This window comes from Kogia breviceps, chromosome 14, assembly GCF_026419965.1.
Source record: "Kogia breviceps isolate mKogBre1 chromosome 14, mKogBre1 haplotype 1, whole genome shotgun sequence".
In the NCBI taxonomy this organism is placed as follows: domain Eukaryota; kingdom Metazoa; phylum Chordata; class Mammalia; order Artiodactyla; family Physeteridae; genus Kogia; species Kogia breviceps.
This window is the reverse complement of record NC_081323.1, coordinates 82,631,350-82,648,470: the sequence shown is the minus strand read 5'-3', so window position 1 is coordinate 82,648,470 and position 17,121 is coordinate 82,631,350. Positions and strand designations below refer to the sequence as shown.

Here is a 17,121-nt window from a genome sequence, read left to right as displayed (position 1 = left end):
TCCCTTCCGGCTAAACAAGAAATGGAATCACAATATTACCACGTTTCAAATGGGAGGCTAAAAAAAAACAAACAAAAACATAGACGGGGTTAAAAAACGGTGAGCTTTTTCTTTTCCCACTTGTTTCTCTCTCTCTTTTTCTTTTTTTAATGGTAGCGTCCAAGAATACCACCCCACCCTCCAGTACTTTTTCCCAAAGACAGTTTTGGTTAATGGCCAAGTCTGTGACCCCAGGCCCTATCTCACCTCCCTGGAATGAGAACTGGTCTCATTTTGCTCCTCAGAAAGGATCTGCAGGCCAAGAGGGGGTCAGGTGAGGGTGAGAGGCCTGGGATGTTCTGAAGTCCCAGACCTCTTAGGGCCCAAAGGGTAGGGAGAGGATTTGGGGAGCATGCTTTGTGAGAAGAGTAACAAAGTGCTGTCTTCTAGAAAACTCCCAGGGCGATGCCAAATTTGGTCCCATTTTTTTGGGAGGGAGACAAGATGCCGAGGCTTCCTTCCTGAGGCCAGAAGCTAGGCCGCCTTCCCTGGCTGCTGTCTCCTGCGGTTTACTTACTCGCTATGCCATTTCGTCTGCGCAGGCCCTGGGCCCTTGGGGGGTACTGCTTAGGCTTCCAGGGCAGAGGCGGGTTGCGGGGGGTGGGGGGGGCGGGGCGGGGAGGGCCCTGATGGAGAGAACCTGCATTTCTGGGCCTCTCAGAGGATGTGGAGTTCCCACTGAGAAGGTGTTTGGGGCATTGCGCTCTTCCGGCTCTGTGCCCTTGGGGTTGGGGTCGGGGACAATGTCTTCTAGGTTTGCTCTGATTGGGCATCACCTCTGTGGCCTGTGGCACCAGTCCCTGTCCGGGCCGCCCTCAGCTACCTCTGTGAGCGCTCTCCCACTCCTAAGACAGGTCCAGGGATATGGGCGGGATCCTCCCCATGTGGCCCAGCGAGGTCCCTTGGAGCTCAGGTGCCTGGCACCCTGCCCAGCCTGTCCAGGTGGGGCAGTCTCAAGACAGGTAATGTCGTTAAACAAAAATTGATCTTGAGACTCAGAGCTTTTTGTCAGCTGCCCTTGACTTTCCTCCCTGAGGCCTTGAGAGTAAGGGTGTTTGAGAAAAGAAAGGGAGTGAAAGGAAACAGCCAGAAATCAAAATGAAACTGACCAACACGTACATGTTTGCTGCTGAGACCTGAGGTCTGGGGAGGGGCAGACTCCCCCCTTCCTGCTGAGGCTCCTGGGGCAGCCTGGAGGTCTAGGGGCAGGGGACCTGCAGGCCTGCTCACCCCCATTCCCCTGTGCCCATCTAGTGCCCCTGCCAGCACTGCAGTCCCCTCTCCCTGAGGGGACTCTACCCTGGACTCTAAGACTGACAAAAGGGGATGTGGGCCTCCCCCGCCCCGCCTCGGGGGCCTGGGAGAGCCTCCCACCCTGGCCCAGCTCATCTACCTGGGAAAGGCTCCGCCAGCTCCTACGGTCACCACACCCCGGGGTGTTGGTGGTGGTGGGTGGGGACAGTATCTCTGAGGGAGCAGTGAGTATGCTGGGAGATGCCTTAGGAAGGATGGGCCATGGGAAGTGGAGCCCACAGGTTGGAGACACCTGTCCAGGTGCGGGCAGTGCTCGGGAAGGGACAGATTTTCCTTGGAGCGGGGGACTTTAGAAATGCAGCTCTGTGGCAGCAAGGGGACTGAGATGGGGGAGGGATCTGGGAGAGGGGCTACGAGGGGCTTGAGGGAGGGCGGGCTTTCCAGGGGGGTAAAGGACTTTGTGGGGAGGGGGAGGCTCAGGGCCCAAGTGATGCCCCAGGGAGGTCCTGACTCTTGAATCCTGTTCCCGATTGCGACCCCTACCAATGTCCATGCTCCCTCCCATCCCAATATGCCTGGGGGAAGGGAGGCAGGAGGCCTTGTTTCCTTTCCGGCTCTTTACCCAACTGGCTGAGCGCCCCTGTGGTCAACCTTCAGTTTGCCAAGGTCAAGGGTGCAGGCACCCCTCACCCTGACACCAGCATTCCTGGCCGCTCGGGTGCGGGGAGGGGCGCCTGGGCGGGGGGAGCGGCCGGCCCCGCCCCCGTGACGCACTCACTGGCCCCTCCCCCGCGGCGACCCGGCCCGACCCAGCTCCGCCCAGACCCAGCTCGGCGCAGCCCGCGCGGCGCGGGAACCCTCTGCAAAGCCAAGCGTACGTACATCGAGCGAGCTGTGCGTCGAGCCGGGGCGGCCCCCGTGAGCTCCGCTCCGCTGCCTGCTGCCGCCGTTCTGCTGGGGTGACCCCCATCCGCTGCCGCCGGACGGGGAAGGAGACCGGCTCCCGCTGGACCGCTGGCTGCCCGTCTTCCGCCCGTCGTCTCGGTGCTTGGGACTCAGCCTATATGGGGGGAGCCGGCTTGGGACGCCCCGTGTGCAAGCGGCCGGTGCCAGGCTCGAAAGGCAGCCCTACCCCCACCCCCGTCCCCCTGCTGCGCCGGGAAACCCTGTCATGGAGAGAGCAAGGCCCCAGCCCTCACACTGCCTCGGTTTCCATTCAGGGTCTGGGGCGCCCTTGGGCATTGGGCAGCAGCTCAGCCCCGGTAAATTTCTACCCGCTGCTGAGCTGCTGTCTGTCAGCCCCGCTCCCCAGCCCTGGGGATGGGGGAGTGTTTAAACTGCAGGTCCCCTCCCTCCAGCGGAAAGGGAGCTCAATCACACCTGAGCGCCCACAGTGGCCCTGGGCCTACCTGCTGGGTGATCTGGAATCACTGTAATGGGAGGACAGTGAGGGACTGTGGGAGCTGCCGCTGCTGTGGCGATGGGACCTCCGGCCTGGGGACTCTGCATGTGGCCTGGGAAAGAAATCAGGCTGTACTCAGGTTCTGCCCCACCTCCCCAGGGGGGATCCCTGTGAAGGCCCGATGGAAGCCTCTGCTGACCTCCCTGCCCCCCGCTGCTGCCCCCATAGTCTCCCCCCCCAGCCCCCCACAGTAGTTTCTTACAAAAATAGCCTCATACAAAAATAACACAAACCCTGCCCATGCTGGGCACAGAGCTATTCCGTGTGGTCATTTGTCAGAATTAGGAAAAAGGCGTCCTTTTCTGTAGACAGTCCCAGCCCCCCAAGACCTCACTCGCCCCTCAGTTGGTGTTCTTGTGACTGGGATGTGGTGGGGCGGGGGATGCAGGGGAGTCACAAGGACTGAACTTGAAAGGACCCTGGCCTGGGAGGCCACAGGTCTGGGTTCCAGTTCCAGCTCTGCCGCCGACTCATGGGGGCTCTTGGCTTCCTCTCTGGTCTGAATTTTTCCTTCTGGACGGTGGGGACAACATGAGCTATCTTCAAGGGCCTGATTCTGTGCTTCTAGAAGGCCAGGTTTTCTGGGGGTAGGGGGAGAAGGGGAGTGGGCTGTGGGGCTGGAGAGGGGTGGAGGGTACTCACCTCTTCCTTTCTTTGTTCTTTTCTTTTCTTTTGCTCTTGGGGCTTCGAGATCTACAGAAAGCAGAGGCTACCGTGACAGCACAGCCTGAGCCCCGAGCTGGCCGGGGGAGGGCGGCGCATTCGAGCTCTGGAGCTGGCTGTGTCCAGGTATGGATCTGAGATGTGTTCCTCTCTTGTACCTGAGACTCCCCACCCCACCCCACTGCTTTTGTTCCTTTTACTCTGCCAGGCCTTATTCCCTCCTTCTCCTCTAAGTCCTGGCCTGGGTCACCCCCTGCCTGGGCCCTAACTGCTGTTCCCTCTGGCAGTGCCATAGGAGATGTGGCTATGGCCCCGGAAGGAGGGGTGACCTGCCCTTTCCTTCTGGCATTGGTCTTGGGATAGGCCCCTCTGATGAGTTGCCATGGTGGGGGTGGCCCCTCCACACCTCATTTGTGTCCCCTGTGCCCCAGGTTCCCTCAGATGGGGCTCTCTAGGGTAGGGTCCAGGCCTCCTGCCTCTCTGTCCCCTCAGACTGTGGCCCAGCCTTGGGCCAGCTCACCAGGGGTTTAGGAGAGAAATGCTTTCCCTTGGACATGACGATCTTCCTGCTTTGGGGTTACTCAAACCCCATCACATCTCATCCAGCTCTCTGGGCTGAGCCCCACAGCCCAGCTCCTCTGCTTTTGACAAATGGACTGAGGAGTTTCTGATCAGGCTTCTAAGATCTCACCCCTGTAGGTCTCTCAGCCTCACCCTCCCTGATGCCACCAGATTCCTGCTCAGTCCCTTTAGTCCTGAACAGATGCCTCCTTCTGACCAAAAAGTGAGAAGATACTAAGAAACACCAGAATGTGTTTCATACAAGAGCAGAGTTGAGTGGGGGGCAGGCCCAGGAGTCCAGAGGTTTGGGTTCTAGAACTCCTGCCGCCTGCTTTGGGCCTCAGTCTCGCCCTCTGGAGCTGGTCTGGCCCTAGCTCACCTCTAGGTCTTTCCCAGGACTGATGGGCGCGGGACAGAGGCTCTGTGCAAGCGGTTGGTGACCACTGGGGGGCAGTAGGGGCCCACGCTGACCCTGAAGGACCGGAGGGGAGGCGGTACAAGGGGGAGAGACGGGAAATTGGAGGGACAGGAGGAGGTGTTTGTTTAGGCTCCTCCCCCACCGTGCAAGCGGCCGAGGGCAAATTCTCACTGCGGGAATGGGACCAGGGACTCTGCCCCTCCCCAGGGCTGCTGGGAGGGGGTCTGGCTCCAACGCCAACAGTGGGGATGTGAGTGACCCACCTGGTCCTTTCCTCCATGCCGAGTTTTCACTACTTTCCACACCCCTACCTCTGCCTGGGCTCCGGCCTTACACCTCCTCTCCCCTCTACAGTCCGTCCTGAACAAGTCACTGTCCTGCTCAGAACCCCCGCTGGCTCCCAGCCCCACCTGAGCGGGGGCTTCATAGCCTGGCAGTCAGGCTTGTGGGGGGCTGATACCTGCCCCCCAGAAGCTCCACCTGTAGGCATAGCCCACTCGCCCCGTCTCCTACCCCCGGAGCCTCCCTGGCTCAAGAACGCCCTTCTTGCCATGCCCTTTCCCTGCAAACTTGGGGTCCTGATGCTTCTGCCTTCCCAACTGGCACCTCCACGGCTGCGCTCCTTGCACACTGGAGCAGTATGCTGTGTTGTCTCGAAGTTCTTGGGGCCCCCAAGGCAAGGCTGACTCATGGGGCAAGCAAGGGTTGCAGCTGGCCTTCCTCCTCCGCCCCCCGCCCCCCAGTCCCCTGTCTGGCTCTGGGGAGGAGTCCCTGGAGTGGGAAGATGGAGCAGGACAGGACCCTGGCAACACCCCTCCCATCACGGCCTCCTCGGTCCCTGCATGGGGGCACTGGCCTCTGTCCACATCCTCCTGTCCCGTCTCCAAAGGGCGCCACTCACCTGTGCCGTCTCTTCCTCCGGGACCCAGAATCAGACCTGTAGGGCCATAAAAGGGTTCTCTTGAACATGCCTGGGGTGGCCTGAGGGCGGGATCTGCACAGCATTGGTCAGGGCGGTGGGGGGGGGGGCGGCGGAAGTGAGAGGAGGCCCCGGGGGAGGCCGAGGGTACCTGTCTCGGCGGTGTTTCTTCACATTCTTCTTCCTCTTGCGCAGGGGTGAGGAGCTCCCACAGCTGCGGACACAGTGGTGGTGGGGGTCTAGTGAACTGGGGCCCTGGGATGAGGGGCGGTGGAAATGGCTGGGGAACCCCGGGCGCCTGGGGCCTCAAAGCCGGAAAGGGGATTCCAGGGCTTGAAGCCACCTGCCATCGTACAGAATGAACCGAGGCCCTGAGGGTCGGTCCCTGAGGTCCACAAGGTCCCTAAGGGTAGTTGATGGGGCTGCCTGTGTTGTCCCCTTGTCACCTTTCCAGCCTTGTGGGCATTGTGAGAGAGGACTGTTTCAAACCCACAGGTTAGAGGCTCCAGTGATGGCATTTCGGGCCTCTGTGGGGAAAAGCTGGCATGTTGGCCCTGTCCAGGGTCCATGAGGTTGGCAGGTCGCCGGCCTCTGGGGGACGGCCGTGGCCTCTCTCCCACCCACAGACACCCTCTCCAGGCCCAGCCCGTCCATCACGGACCCGCCTTCATCACTGACCTGCACTCCGAGTCTAGTCTCCTCTTTTTGCTGAGGGCCGGGGGAGAAAGAAGGGGAGACAGACAATTGGGCGGGGTTAGCTGGGGCCCCAGACAGAGGCCAGGGTCTCACTTAGCCCAGGGGAGAAGGAACTCAGAGACAGGGAAGCGCAGACGACACCAGCCAAACCCCTCCTCCCCTGGCCACTCAAGCTGGAGGTGGAGGCAGGACCCCTGGGGAGGGTGCTGGGGGATGAAGAGCAGGTGCACTGAGGGTGGGGGGGCTGGGTCCGTGTGTCCAGTTCTGGGGCGGGTGAGTTGCCAGTGGTGGGGGTGGGCACTCAGTGGGGGGAGGGGCCTGGTGAAGGGGAGGGGCTCTGGGGGGGGGCCAGCGCAGTGAGGGGGAGGGATTCAGTAAAGGCAGAGGGGTTCAGCGAGGGGCGGGGCCCACAGTGAGGCGTTGGCGCCTTGCCAGCCGAGGGATGGGCGCCTGGGGGCCCCACCGTTCTCCTGCCGTCCCCGCTGGCCCGTGGCAGCTCTTACCGGCTTCTCCGGTGGCCGCCTTTCTTTTTCTTCTTCTTCTTGGGAGGCGGCGACGCCGAGCTGCTGGACCAGTGCTTGGTCCTGGGTGACAAGGGGCGGGGGGTGGGGGTGGGGCAGAGGTGAGGGGGGAGGGGGGGACCCATCTGCGCCCCCCACCCCCCCACCCCGCCGCGGCGGGCGCTGACCTGTAGCCCCGGTGCCCTTGGTAGCAGGCGGCCGGGCAGTCGCAGTCCACCGGGCCGTCGTCCTCGTCGAAGGGCGCGTACTCCAGGTCCTGCTCGGTGCCCTCGATCAGCCGCGGGGTCTCCGCCACGCTGCCGGCGACAGGGAAGCTCAGCACCCGCCACTGCGGCCCGGCCTTCCGGCGGCCCCTTTCTCCGCGCGGCGCACCGGGGCCTGGCCGGGCGGGCGGCGAGGTCGGAATGCGCCGACACCCGGGTCTGCGGCCCCGACCTTTAGAGGGTCAGGCGGGGATCTGGGGAACCCGACCGGGAGCCTCCCTTACAGGGCGCCAGCCTCAACGATGCCCTATTTTGCAAAAGAGAGAGAAGAGTACGGAGCCCTCCCCCCTCACTTAGCCCTCCTCCTTCGAAGTTCTCACCCTCTGGGAGACCCCCTCCTCCTTAGTGAGGCCCCTCCCCTCGCCGAGGCCCCTCCCGACACTGATTCTTTGTCCCTCAGTCCCATTCAGTGCGCCCCAGTCCCCCCCACTGAGCCCCCTCTTCCCTCTTTGAGCCCCTTTCGCGGATCCCTGCAGCCTTAACCCCAGCGTCCTATTCCAGAGCCCCCGTCCCCTCCCCAGCTCCCCTTTTCCCTCACTGATCCCCGCTTTCTCAGAGAGCCCCTTCCCTCTTTCTTAGCTGCCCCCTCTCTGATATCTGTCCGTCCTTAATCCCGCGGTCCCCGAGCCCCCTCCCCTGCCGAGTGCCTCCTTCCAGCCCTTGCTGCATCTCTGAAATATTCATAGCCTCTCTTCGCCCTCCTCTCTGCAGCCTCCGGAGGCCTGGCGGGCTCTTCTCCCGCTGCCAGGCTGTCATCAATCACTGCCCAGTGGCAGTCGGCACAGGCCCCCCGATGCCCCCATCCATCTTGCCGAGCTCTCCTCTTCACTCAGCAGGGGCCGCGTCATCTTGTCCCTGCTACCGGCTTGGGAGCCCCCAGCCATCTTCTGCCACAGATGTTTGCTCCCTGCGGGCACTTGGAAGAGTGGAGATTTTTTCTAAAGGCCGCTGGGCTTCAGGCAAGAGCAGGAACTTTGAAGCTGCAGATGTGCCCTCATGTGCTGTCCCCGAGTCACTGTGTGACCCATGCCCTGTCTCTGAGCCTCTTCTCCAAGATGAGAATGCTAATTACGTGGTAGCGTTGTTGGGACAGTTCACTGAGGTCCCAGATGCTGTGTAACTTTGTTTATTATTGAACACGCCCGGAAATAACCCTCCAAAGGCCCAGCTCCAGGGTGATGCCCCCCCCACCTTCCGTTTTTCATTCCGTGCCGGCTTAGACAGTGCCCCTCCCAGATGGAGGCTCAGCCCTGGTTTCACCAGGCTCATCTTTTTCCTCCCCAGAGCGAGGGAGGCCAGGGCTTGGATGGCAGAGCATTAAGGACGTGACAGAAGCTTTGGATTCACACAGACAGGGCTGAATTCAGGCACGACCACGCTCACTGAGCCTCCAGCTCCTTATCTGTACAACGAGGAAAAGAATATCCCAGCTTTGAGGAGAGGATTAAGTAAGAGTCTATGAAGCTCCCGACGTGAGGCCTGGCCCGCGACTGTTGTCCTGCACACACGGTCACCGTTGCTAGATGGAGGGACCTCTGTCAGACACTCACGCGCCAACACCTCCTCTTCCGGGGAGAAAAGCGGTTTTGACACATGAAAGAGAAACAGCAAGGAAGGTAGATCACAGCTACAAGGTGAAAGAATTTTCAGGGACAAATCTCCAGCAGAGCACCCACTAAGCAGCTCTTTGAAGACTGACTTTTGTATTTGAAAAACAAAAGAATGTAACCCATATCTGACAGGGTTAGCTAGCCTTGAGGCTCTGTGTCAAGAATGTCATTTGGATCCCAAACCCTATCCTGGCCCTGGCAGCCTGGAAGTCACACAGGTGTGACGGGAGGTGTTTCTGGGGTGATGGAGGCTCACGTCATTCCCCTAGCCCTGCAGAGCCAAACAGCCACACATCCCTTCATTCAAAGCTCTCTGCTCTTCCCCGAGCTCCTCTTCCCGAAGCCAGTGGCCTCTTACTTCCTGTCCCTGAAATCTCCAACTCCTGGGCCTGTCCCAGGGCCCACTGCCCCCACACAGCCCTCAGCCATACAAACGCCTGACACATAAAACGCAGTCTTTAGCAAAACTGAGGGGCACCACAAACATTGAGTGGGTGAGCCAGTGGCTGGAGGCAGCCTCCGTTTATCCTAACACAAAAATGATGCAGGTTATTTACAAACGAAAACAGCTCAGTTTGGGCCCTGCCTTCTGCAGGAATCCTTCCTTTTGCCTCCTAATATCCGAGGTGGGTTAGCCACTGAATACAGGCCCTCACTGGGCCCTCATTCTGCTGGCGGCACCCCTAGAGACATCTTTCCTTTCTACCTCTGTCTCAGGGACAGAGCTCCCTCCCCTCTGCCCCATCCTCCCTCCCTGGGACCTTATCATTTGACCTCTCTCACTTTCCAGTCCTTTCTGGGAGATTGATCTTGTCTGCTGGGAGCACTGGAAGACAGGCGTGGGGAGATCCAGGCTCGGAGATGCACAAGGTTTCAGAACCTTCTGGTAAGACTTTTCCTGGCAGTTCCAGGGGTATAAATGGGCCTATGCTGAGGCCTCTCTTGCTGGTTTTATGCAGCTGGTACCATTATGTCCACTTTGCAGGCTCTCCCAGGGCTAGAACACTGGATTCTCCTGTCCTGACCTTCCTGGCTGATAATATCACCAATAAGAATGTTCTCTAATGTTTAGATGGCTCTCCACAGTTCAAATCCCACTCAGAACCAGTTCCTGATTTAGAGAAATTTGCCTACTTCACGCCCCTACTTCATAGATGAGAAAACTGAGGCCCAGAGAGGGAAAGCAACATCTCCTATTTGGGGGGAAACTTTGATTAAGAATGTTAAGTTCACCTATGCAATTGGCTTTGAGAATTCAGGTGCAAACAGGACGGCCCTCGACTCTGCTGGCTGGGCTTCCCTGCTGCGGATGTTAGCTCAGCCGTCCCCTCCCTGCTCTGTAGACACAGTTGTGGGTGTGCGCACTGAATTCTAGATTCGTTTAGCATTTCCTGCTCTTAAGTTCACGTTTGTCAGTTACTTTACTCCTCACCACGACTGCGGAATAGGCCGGGGAGGCGTTTCTCCCCCGTGACAGAACGAACTGAACCCCACAGAGCTGACCAAAGTAAGCCCAGCTGGAGTCCACTGCACAGGGACCAAGGGCAAAGCGAGGTTGAACCCAGCACTGCATGGAACACCTGTTGGACAGGCCTCCCAGGAAGGGCTCCGACCTGGGAAGAGACTGCCAGGCATACGCTCTTCCTCCTGACAGCAGTTTCGCTAATTAGCTGGTTCTGTTTCCCATTTGCCAGGAGCCTGATGGCCAATTGACAGATGAATGAATCCAGACAGAAGAGGAGGAGGATTGCAGGCAAAGGGGCTGCCCGCCCTGTTCACTCGCTCAGCCTGTGTGCCAGGCCTGCCCGGGGCCGGGGGGAGGGGGCAGCGGCGGCAGGAACAAGGGCCTCTCCTGCCTCATCAGGCCTGGGGCCTCTCCTGCAGCTCCTCACAGCACAGGGCAAAAATATGACAGGTGCATATGCTACTCATCTCAGGCAGGTGCCGCGTGCTGTTTTGAACACTTTATATAATCTCATTCAGTCATTTAATACTCAACAAGCCTCTGATGTGGGTATCATCATTGATATCCTCATAGCAAAAATAGGAGGCATGGAGAGGTCACAGTGTGTATAAAATTAGACACATGGAGAAAAAAAAACACTGGCATTTGCTCATTGTTTTAGGAAGTAGCATATGAATATTGTTTTCCAGAAACCCTCTCTCCCAAACATTTTGTTATATTACATAACTATGAAAACAATTATTCTTTTTTTAAAGTATCCGGAGTAAACTTTAATGGTTCTGCGCTCTCACAAACCAAGATGCAATGTAATCTTATGTCCGTATGTGGGATGTGCATTATATAGTGATGAAAACAATTAGTCTTAAAGGTTGCCTATTAAAGTGAAAAAAAGAACAAAGAACTGATAACAGACATAGAAGTAAAGAAAACATTGTATATATCCCAAAGAGGAGAAGATTTTACTTTTATCCCAGGAATAAAGTGGTTTTTAGAGGCAGCCTTGAATGATGGGGTATATTCGGACCGTGCACAAGGGTGTTTCCGGCTGAGGGCCCAGGATGAGCAAAGGCGTGGAAGTGAGAAGGTGCAGGACGTGGCTGCGAGCTGCCAGCAGGTCGGGCTGGCTACTGCGTGATACCGGGAGTGGGAAGCCAGGCTGGGTCTAGAGTGTGGAGAGCCTTCAGTGCCAGGCCAGGGAATCCAAATTTGACTGCCTGGAGGGTGGGGAACCACGGAAGTTTTCTGGGGCAAAATAGGACTCCCCACATGCATCAGGTTCCAGACAAAAGCATGTCCTCTCTCAGTGTCCCTGGGACCACACTCTCCATCACTTCTCTGCCGGATTAGAGTGCCAGCTGCCCCACTGTTTCTCCTTGTAGTCTCACCCACCTGGTCCATGTGCCAAAGGAGAAAGTCCCTAAACACCCGTCTGACCGCATCACACCTCTCAAAAGCCTTCCACTGGCTCCTACCATCCACGGGGCCACACCCAGAACATGGCGGTGTGATGTTCTGGTGTCCAGTGTGGAGAGCAGACTGGAGGGGACTAGTCCGTGATCTCAGACTTCCAGCCTCCAGAACAGTGAAGAGTAAGTTTCTGTTGTAGATCAAGGCACCCAGTTTACGGTCCTGTGTTACAGCAGCCCGAGGGGCCCGAGACAGTGCCGGCGATCCTCCAGTGGTGATGCACGTCTGCTGTGCGCCAGCCGCTAATCCTGACACTTACAGTCACTGTTTCATTGATTTCCTCTACAGTCCTTCGAGGATGCTACTAATATCTGCATTTTATAAATAAAGAAATGAAGGCCCACAGAAATCAAGGACCTACCCAAGTCACACAGCTGGGGTGTGGTGGAGCTGGGATACGGAGCTCAGGGGGTTAATATGGAACTTAGAGGTTAAGAGGGGTGGGGTGTCTGTTGCCAGGGCACACGCTCTCCCTCCACTAGCCCGTACTCTGAACTAAGAACTGAAGACCTGGTCGGATGCCAGGTCCGCAGGAAGGCATATGACCAAGCTGCTGCTAACCCTCTGTCACCTCTCCGCCTCTGGCCTTGGGTCCAGCACCACAAACGACTCTTCCCAGCCCGGGAGTAATCCAGGCCACCATCACTGCTGCAGTCACTGCAACGCTATTTTCACACCGTTGTGGCTGCCTGAGCTAGAAGAAGGCTTCTGGTCTCAACCCTTCCCTGTGTAAAGGAGGAAACTGAGGCTGGGCAAACCGCACTGTTTTAGGCACCAGGGATGCAGCGGTAAACAAAATTGGTGACCAACTTGTCCTCAAGGGCTTCTAATATTCTAGTAGGATCCCAGGACCCTGCCAAGTCTAGATTCTGCTCTGCTTCCAGAGCAGGAGTCCTCCTGGACTGTCAAGTCTTCCTGACACTGCATCTTCCGAGGAACGCTTCCTGACCGACCGCCCTAGCCTGTCTCTCTTCCCCCACCAAACACGCACAGAGCTTGAGACTAAGTTGTTCAAGTGGCCACATTGGTTCTTCTTGTCCGTGGCTGCCGGTAATTCCGGGTTTCAGGTTGGAGGTTTGTGTTTCCACCCAGGGAGCAGGGGCAGCCTTTCCCTCCCCCCAGCCCACCCCCCTCATAGCACCAGCGCAGGGGTCGGCATACAGCACAGACCCTCGAGGACTTTCCTTCTGATGATGGACACTGCAGCCTCTCCACGACATCCCGCCCCATGTGTCCCAGTTCTCAAATGCATCATTCATTCATTCCAGGAAAGAGAAGACCAGGACTTCTGGAAAAGACTTGGGAGTCATCCACTAACAGGAGAGCGTTCCAGCTGGGGGATGGATGAGATTCCCCAGGAAGCAGAGGGAAGGAAGACCTGAGGAAGAGACCTGAGGACGTGACAGATCCTTGGGGGCAGCCGACATCTGAGAAGTGCGCAGGAGTGAGGGAGGAACAGAAACCACCAGAGGGTAGGAGGAAGCTCACAAAGAACTGAATCTTGGAAGCCAGGGGGAAAGCAGGTCTCCACCGGGGCAGTACAGCGGTGGCATGTGCCGGAGAGGCCAGGCCTGCGGAGGAGGCCGGGCCATGCTAAGTGGGGCTCGGGCAGCCACAGCCCAAGCAGGTCGCTGGAGTCATGGGGGCAAGAAGCCAGACCTCCATGGCTTCAGGAAGTGGAGACAACGTGTACCATATGCTCTGCAGAAATTTGGTGGAAAAAGGAGAGAAACATGTGGGCTGGAAGCTGGAGGAGATAGCAGAATTGAGGAAGGACAGGGAGTAGATTAAGAAGATGCCCAGGAGAGGGCAGGTGGGATGGCAGGTTTGGGCTGGAGGGGCGGTTATCGCTGGAAGGGCCCAGAGAAGGTGGCAAAGGTAGATTCCGGACGAGGCCTCCGGCCCTCACACTGGATGGAAGAGGAAAGGGTGGCTGATTTTCCAGCGGAGCCCTGGGGGGATCTGGGGGGACACAGGTCAGAAAGGCAGGACCTGGTGGGTTTGGAGGTGGTACAGGCTGCAGAGGGAGGATGTGGTTGTCAGGAAGTTTGAGAAGGGAAGGGAGGAGGGCTCGCCCCCTTGGTGGTGGGGGCACCTTCGGGCATCAGTGAGGTGGCCACAGCAGTTGCTGAGGGGTGCTGTGGGTTCTGGGAAGCTGGAGAGAAGGAGGTGGTGGTGGTGTGACTTCTTCCCACCTCTGGGGAGGAGAGAGCATGCCCGTTGAGCCAGGCTCCCCCAGATCACCCATGAGCCCCCCCAAAACCCGAGGCTGCCATGACTCTGCTTCTTCTTTTTTTCTTTTGTCTTTTTGGCCGCGCTGTGCAGCATGCGGGATGCGAGCTCCCCGACCAGGGATCGAACCCGCGCCCCCTGCGGTGGAAGCGCCAAGTCCTGACCGCTGGGCCGCCCGGAAAGCACCCCCCCCCGCCCCCTGCTCTGCTTCTGTTCCTGCTCAAGCCAGAGAGGCGAGGTTAAGTGGGGTTAGGAGGGGATCCCCCAGCAGTCTAGAATTTCTGCAGAAAGGGCTTCCCCGCTGCCCATTGAGGTCCGTCCACTCCTGCCATGCTGTTTGCCCTCAAGACAACGGCAACAGGAAGGTCGCTCAGAAGGTGCTGCTGTCGTTGTATTTTTGTGCCAGTAAAGGTGCACAGGGACTTAGGGACCCAGCAAGATGCCATCGCCCAGCCATGCCTGGACACTTGCAGTCCCCGCCCTCCTAGAGCAGCTGCTCCATTTCATAGGGTTTTGAGTGGTTGACGGTTGGTTCTCCTGTAATCTGAGACAAAGTCTGCCTCCCTGTAACTCCCCTGTTTGATCCAAAGCCCACCCGGGGGGGCCACAGCACCCCAGTGCTGCTCCTGTCCTGTGACAGCTGCAGAGATGTGGCCGCCGCAGAGCCCATGCCCTCTGTCCCCGATAGCCTTTGGCTAAGCCAGCAATGGCATTGGGTGCAGTAGTTCTTATTTTCCAGAGTCTGTGCTTGCTCTGGAGGTCACGTCACAGGGGGTGGGAGTTGGGGCAGAGGGGCTCGCCCTCCCACCGCTGACAACACTGGGGTGAGAACGCCGCTCAAGTTCCTGATTCGCAGCCCAGGGTTCCCTGAGCTGAGATGTGGGGCGCCTCCCCTACCGCTGGGCGATAGATAGAACCCAGCGCACAGGGAGAGGGCCTCGGGGATGCCCAGGTGCCCAGCGGCTCCTGCTTGTGCCCCGGGCCAGGCCAGAGCTGCCAGTGGACAAGAGCCATGCCCTCTCCTCCTCCTCCTCTTTCTCCCCCCTCCAGCCCCGACCACCCTAGGGATCCCTGGGAAAGGCCCCTCTGGCCCCCAGCCGCTGCCTGAGCCTGCCCTCTCCCTGTGCCCTGCCCCACCCAGGCAGCACTCACACGTGGCCCCCGGGCCGGTCCTCCCTGGTGAGCATTCCCTCCTTCTCCATCAGCATCTGCCGGAAAGTCCTGACCTTCTGCCGGGTCTCCTCCTCTGAGTACCTGTGGGGTACAGGGAAGATGAGAACTGCTGTCTTGGCTTTGGTTTCCTCCCCACCTGCCCGACCCCCAGCCCATCCCCCCAGCCCTCAGTCACGCGGGCACTTTCCAGCTTGCAACAACCTGTCCAAGGTCACGCCACCACCAGGATTCTCAGTGCTGGGGAAGCTCAAGGCCTACCTGTTTTGCACCGACTCAGCCAACCAATCAACTAAGGAAACAAAACTACCAGCCAAACAAACACATAAACTAAAGGAAGTGTTGCTCCCAGAAGTGGGGAGACCCACCAGGGGAGACGGGGCCCTTCCTCTTGGCCCTCCCCCACCCCAGGGCAGGCCTCCCTCCCACGTCCAGGCTGCAGTCACTCTCTGGAGACATTTTAGGGGACAAGTGAGACCCGTGGCCTTGACACATACATGGCCTTTTCTGCTTTCCTGGCCTCAAGGACCTCTGATCCTCGCAAGAGCCTGGGGAGATCCTCAGCACATCCTACGCTGCCAGGTGGCTGGCCAAGGATCTCGGGGGTAGATCCACTGCTTCCCAACTTGGGATGGGCCTTGGCTGGAAGGTCCCGACTTCTCTGCTCCGCTCTCCCTCCCTCCCTGAGGCTAGGGACCAAAGCCCAGAATTACCTACCCCTCATCCTTGTTCCCGCACCCTGGGCTTGGTTGTAACCTCTCTCACACCACCATTGTGACAGATGTCCCTGCTGCTCTGTGCTCACCCAGCCCCCGGCCCTGTGCCCAGCACACGCCGCTGTCCAGTGGATGCTGCTGATTGAGTCTTGGGGTCCCGGGGTCCCAGGCTCCCACCCTCTCCCCTTCCTGGGCTGCAGGTCATTGTCCTGGATAGAAAATATGGTGACCACATAGGAACCGGGGTCCCACCTTCTGTGTCATCTGACCATCCACCCTCTGTGCACACAGCAGGCCCAGCCCGCCCCGCTCAGCCTGTCCACGGAAATGGTACATTGTTCCCTCTCAGGGACCCCATCTCTTTTCTCCTTCCTTCCTCTCCTGCAGCAAGCATTTGGGATTGACCCTGCCTTTTTTTTTTTTTTTTTTTTTTCAGTATGCGGGCCTCTCACTGTCGTGGCCTCTCCCGTTGCGGAGCACAGGCTCCGCGGCCATGGCTCACGGGCCTAGTCGCTCCGCGGCATGTGGGATCCTCCCGGACCAGGGCACGAACCCGTGTCTCCTGCATCGGCAGGCGGATTCTCAACCACTGCGCCACCAGGGAAGCCGACCCTGCCTTTTTGGAGAGCAATCTGGCAATTCTTTTCAAAAGGCTTAAAGAAAAATGAATACAGCTTTTGACTCATAAATTAACTTCCAGGTTGGCTCTGCTGCGGAAGTAACCGTGGCTAAGCACAAAGATGTGACTCATGGCGTGTTTACAGCACGATGGATTCCCACCCCCCAACCAGGTTAGGTGTCGGCGTTTGTGTTTCCATAGCAAACTGAGCTTCCCGGTTCCTGGCAGGTGGTTTGTGTGCTAGTCACCACCCGTTGACTCCTCTGCAGCCTGCACTGGCCTGGGAGTTCCCCGAGGGCAGGGGCCTTGTCTGTCTGAATTGCTGTTGTGTCCCCAGCACCTGGCACCTTACGTGGCAGGCAAAAGTGTTTGATAAATGAGTAGATGGTGATGGAGAGGATTGAAGAGTTCGAAGGTGGGATTTTCATTTTGGAAAGATGGCTCTGGTGGCCGTGTGGCTGGAGGAGAGGGAGGCTGGCCCTGGCCTACGGCAGGGGTTCAGGGGGGAGGTGCTGAGGTCAGAGCTAGAGAGTGGGCGTGAGGATGGAGGGGGAGAAGCGGACGAAATGCCATCGGGTGGGGACGGCTGGGACTCGGGAACCGGTTGAATATGTCGGGAGGGGGGCGGTTAGGAGGGGAGCACTACCTACTTCTTCACCATGTGTCCCCTGACCCCCGGCTGGGGTGTCACCCTCTATAGGTTTGGGCACCTCTGTGGCCCACTACAGGGAGGAGTTTTTTTCACCATTTTTTTCTTTTCTTTTTTTTTTTATTGATGTATTGTTGATTTACAATGTTGCGTTAGTTTCAGGTGTACAGCAAAGTGATTCAGCTCTATATACACATATATATTTTTCTTTTTCAGCTTCTTTTCCCTTATTTTGTTATTACAAAATATTGAGTAGAGTTCCCTGTGCTATACAGCAGGTCCTTCTTGGTTATCTGTTTTATATATCGTAGTGCGTACATGTTAATCCCAATCTCCTAATTTAACCCTCCCCATAGGGAGGATGGAGTCCAGCCTGGCAGGGGGAGGAGCCCGTCTC

At 58.2% G+C, this 17,121-nt stretch overlaps 1 protein-coding gene and 1 long non-coding RNA gene across 2 annotated transcripts in view; one reads left to right on the top strand and one right to left on the bottom strand.

Annotated features, from left to right (window-relative positions):
* Positions 1-17,121, bottom strand: part of SRRM3 (serine/arginine repetitive matrix 3) — a 55,674-nt gene that overhangs the window by 11,819 nt on the left and 26,734 nt on the right. The window contains exons 3-11 of the mRNA XM_059037233.2: positions 14,723-14,824; positions 6,701-6,829; positions 6,516-6,596; positions 5,995-6,024; positions 5,468-5,530; positions 5,299-5,334; positions 3,398-3,448; positions 2,703-2,807; positions 2,176-2,353 (exon numbers count right to left, since the gene is read on the bottom strand). Coding sequence (XP_058893216.1) covers positions 2,176-2,353; positions 2,703-2,807; positions 3,398-3,448; positions 5,299-5,334; positions 5,468-5,530; positions 5,995-6,024; positions 6,516-6,596; positions 6,701-6,829; positions 14,723-14,824 — 775 coding nt within the window. The remainder of the gene's footprint in view (positions 1-2,175; positions 2,354-2,702; positions 2,808-3,397; positions 3,449-5,298; positions 5,335-5,467; positions 5,531-5,994; positions 6,025-6,515; positions 6,597-6,700; positions 6,830-14,722; positions 14,825-17,121) is intronic.
* On the top strand, positions 3,398-13,946 carry LOC136792618 (uncharacterized). Its single transcript, XR_010836674.1, has 3 exons — positions 3,398-3,544; positions 12,607-12,810; positions 13,664-13,946. It is a non-coding gene; the product is annotated as an uncharacterized lncRNA (long non-coding RNA).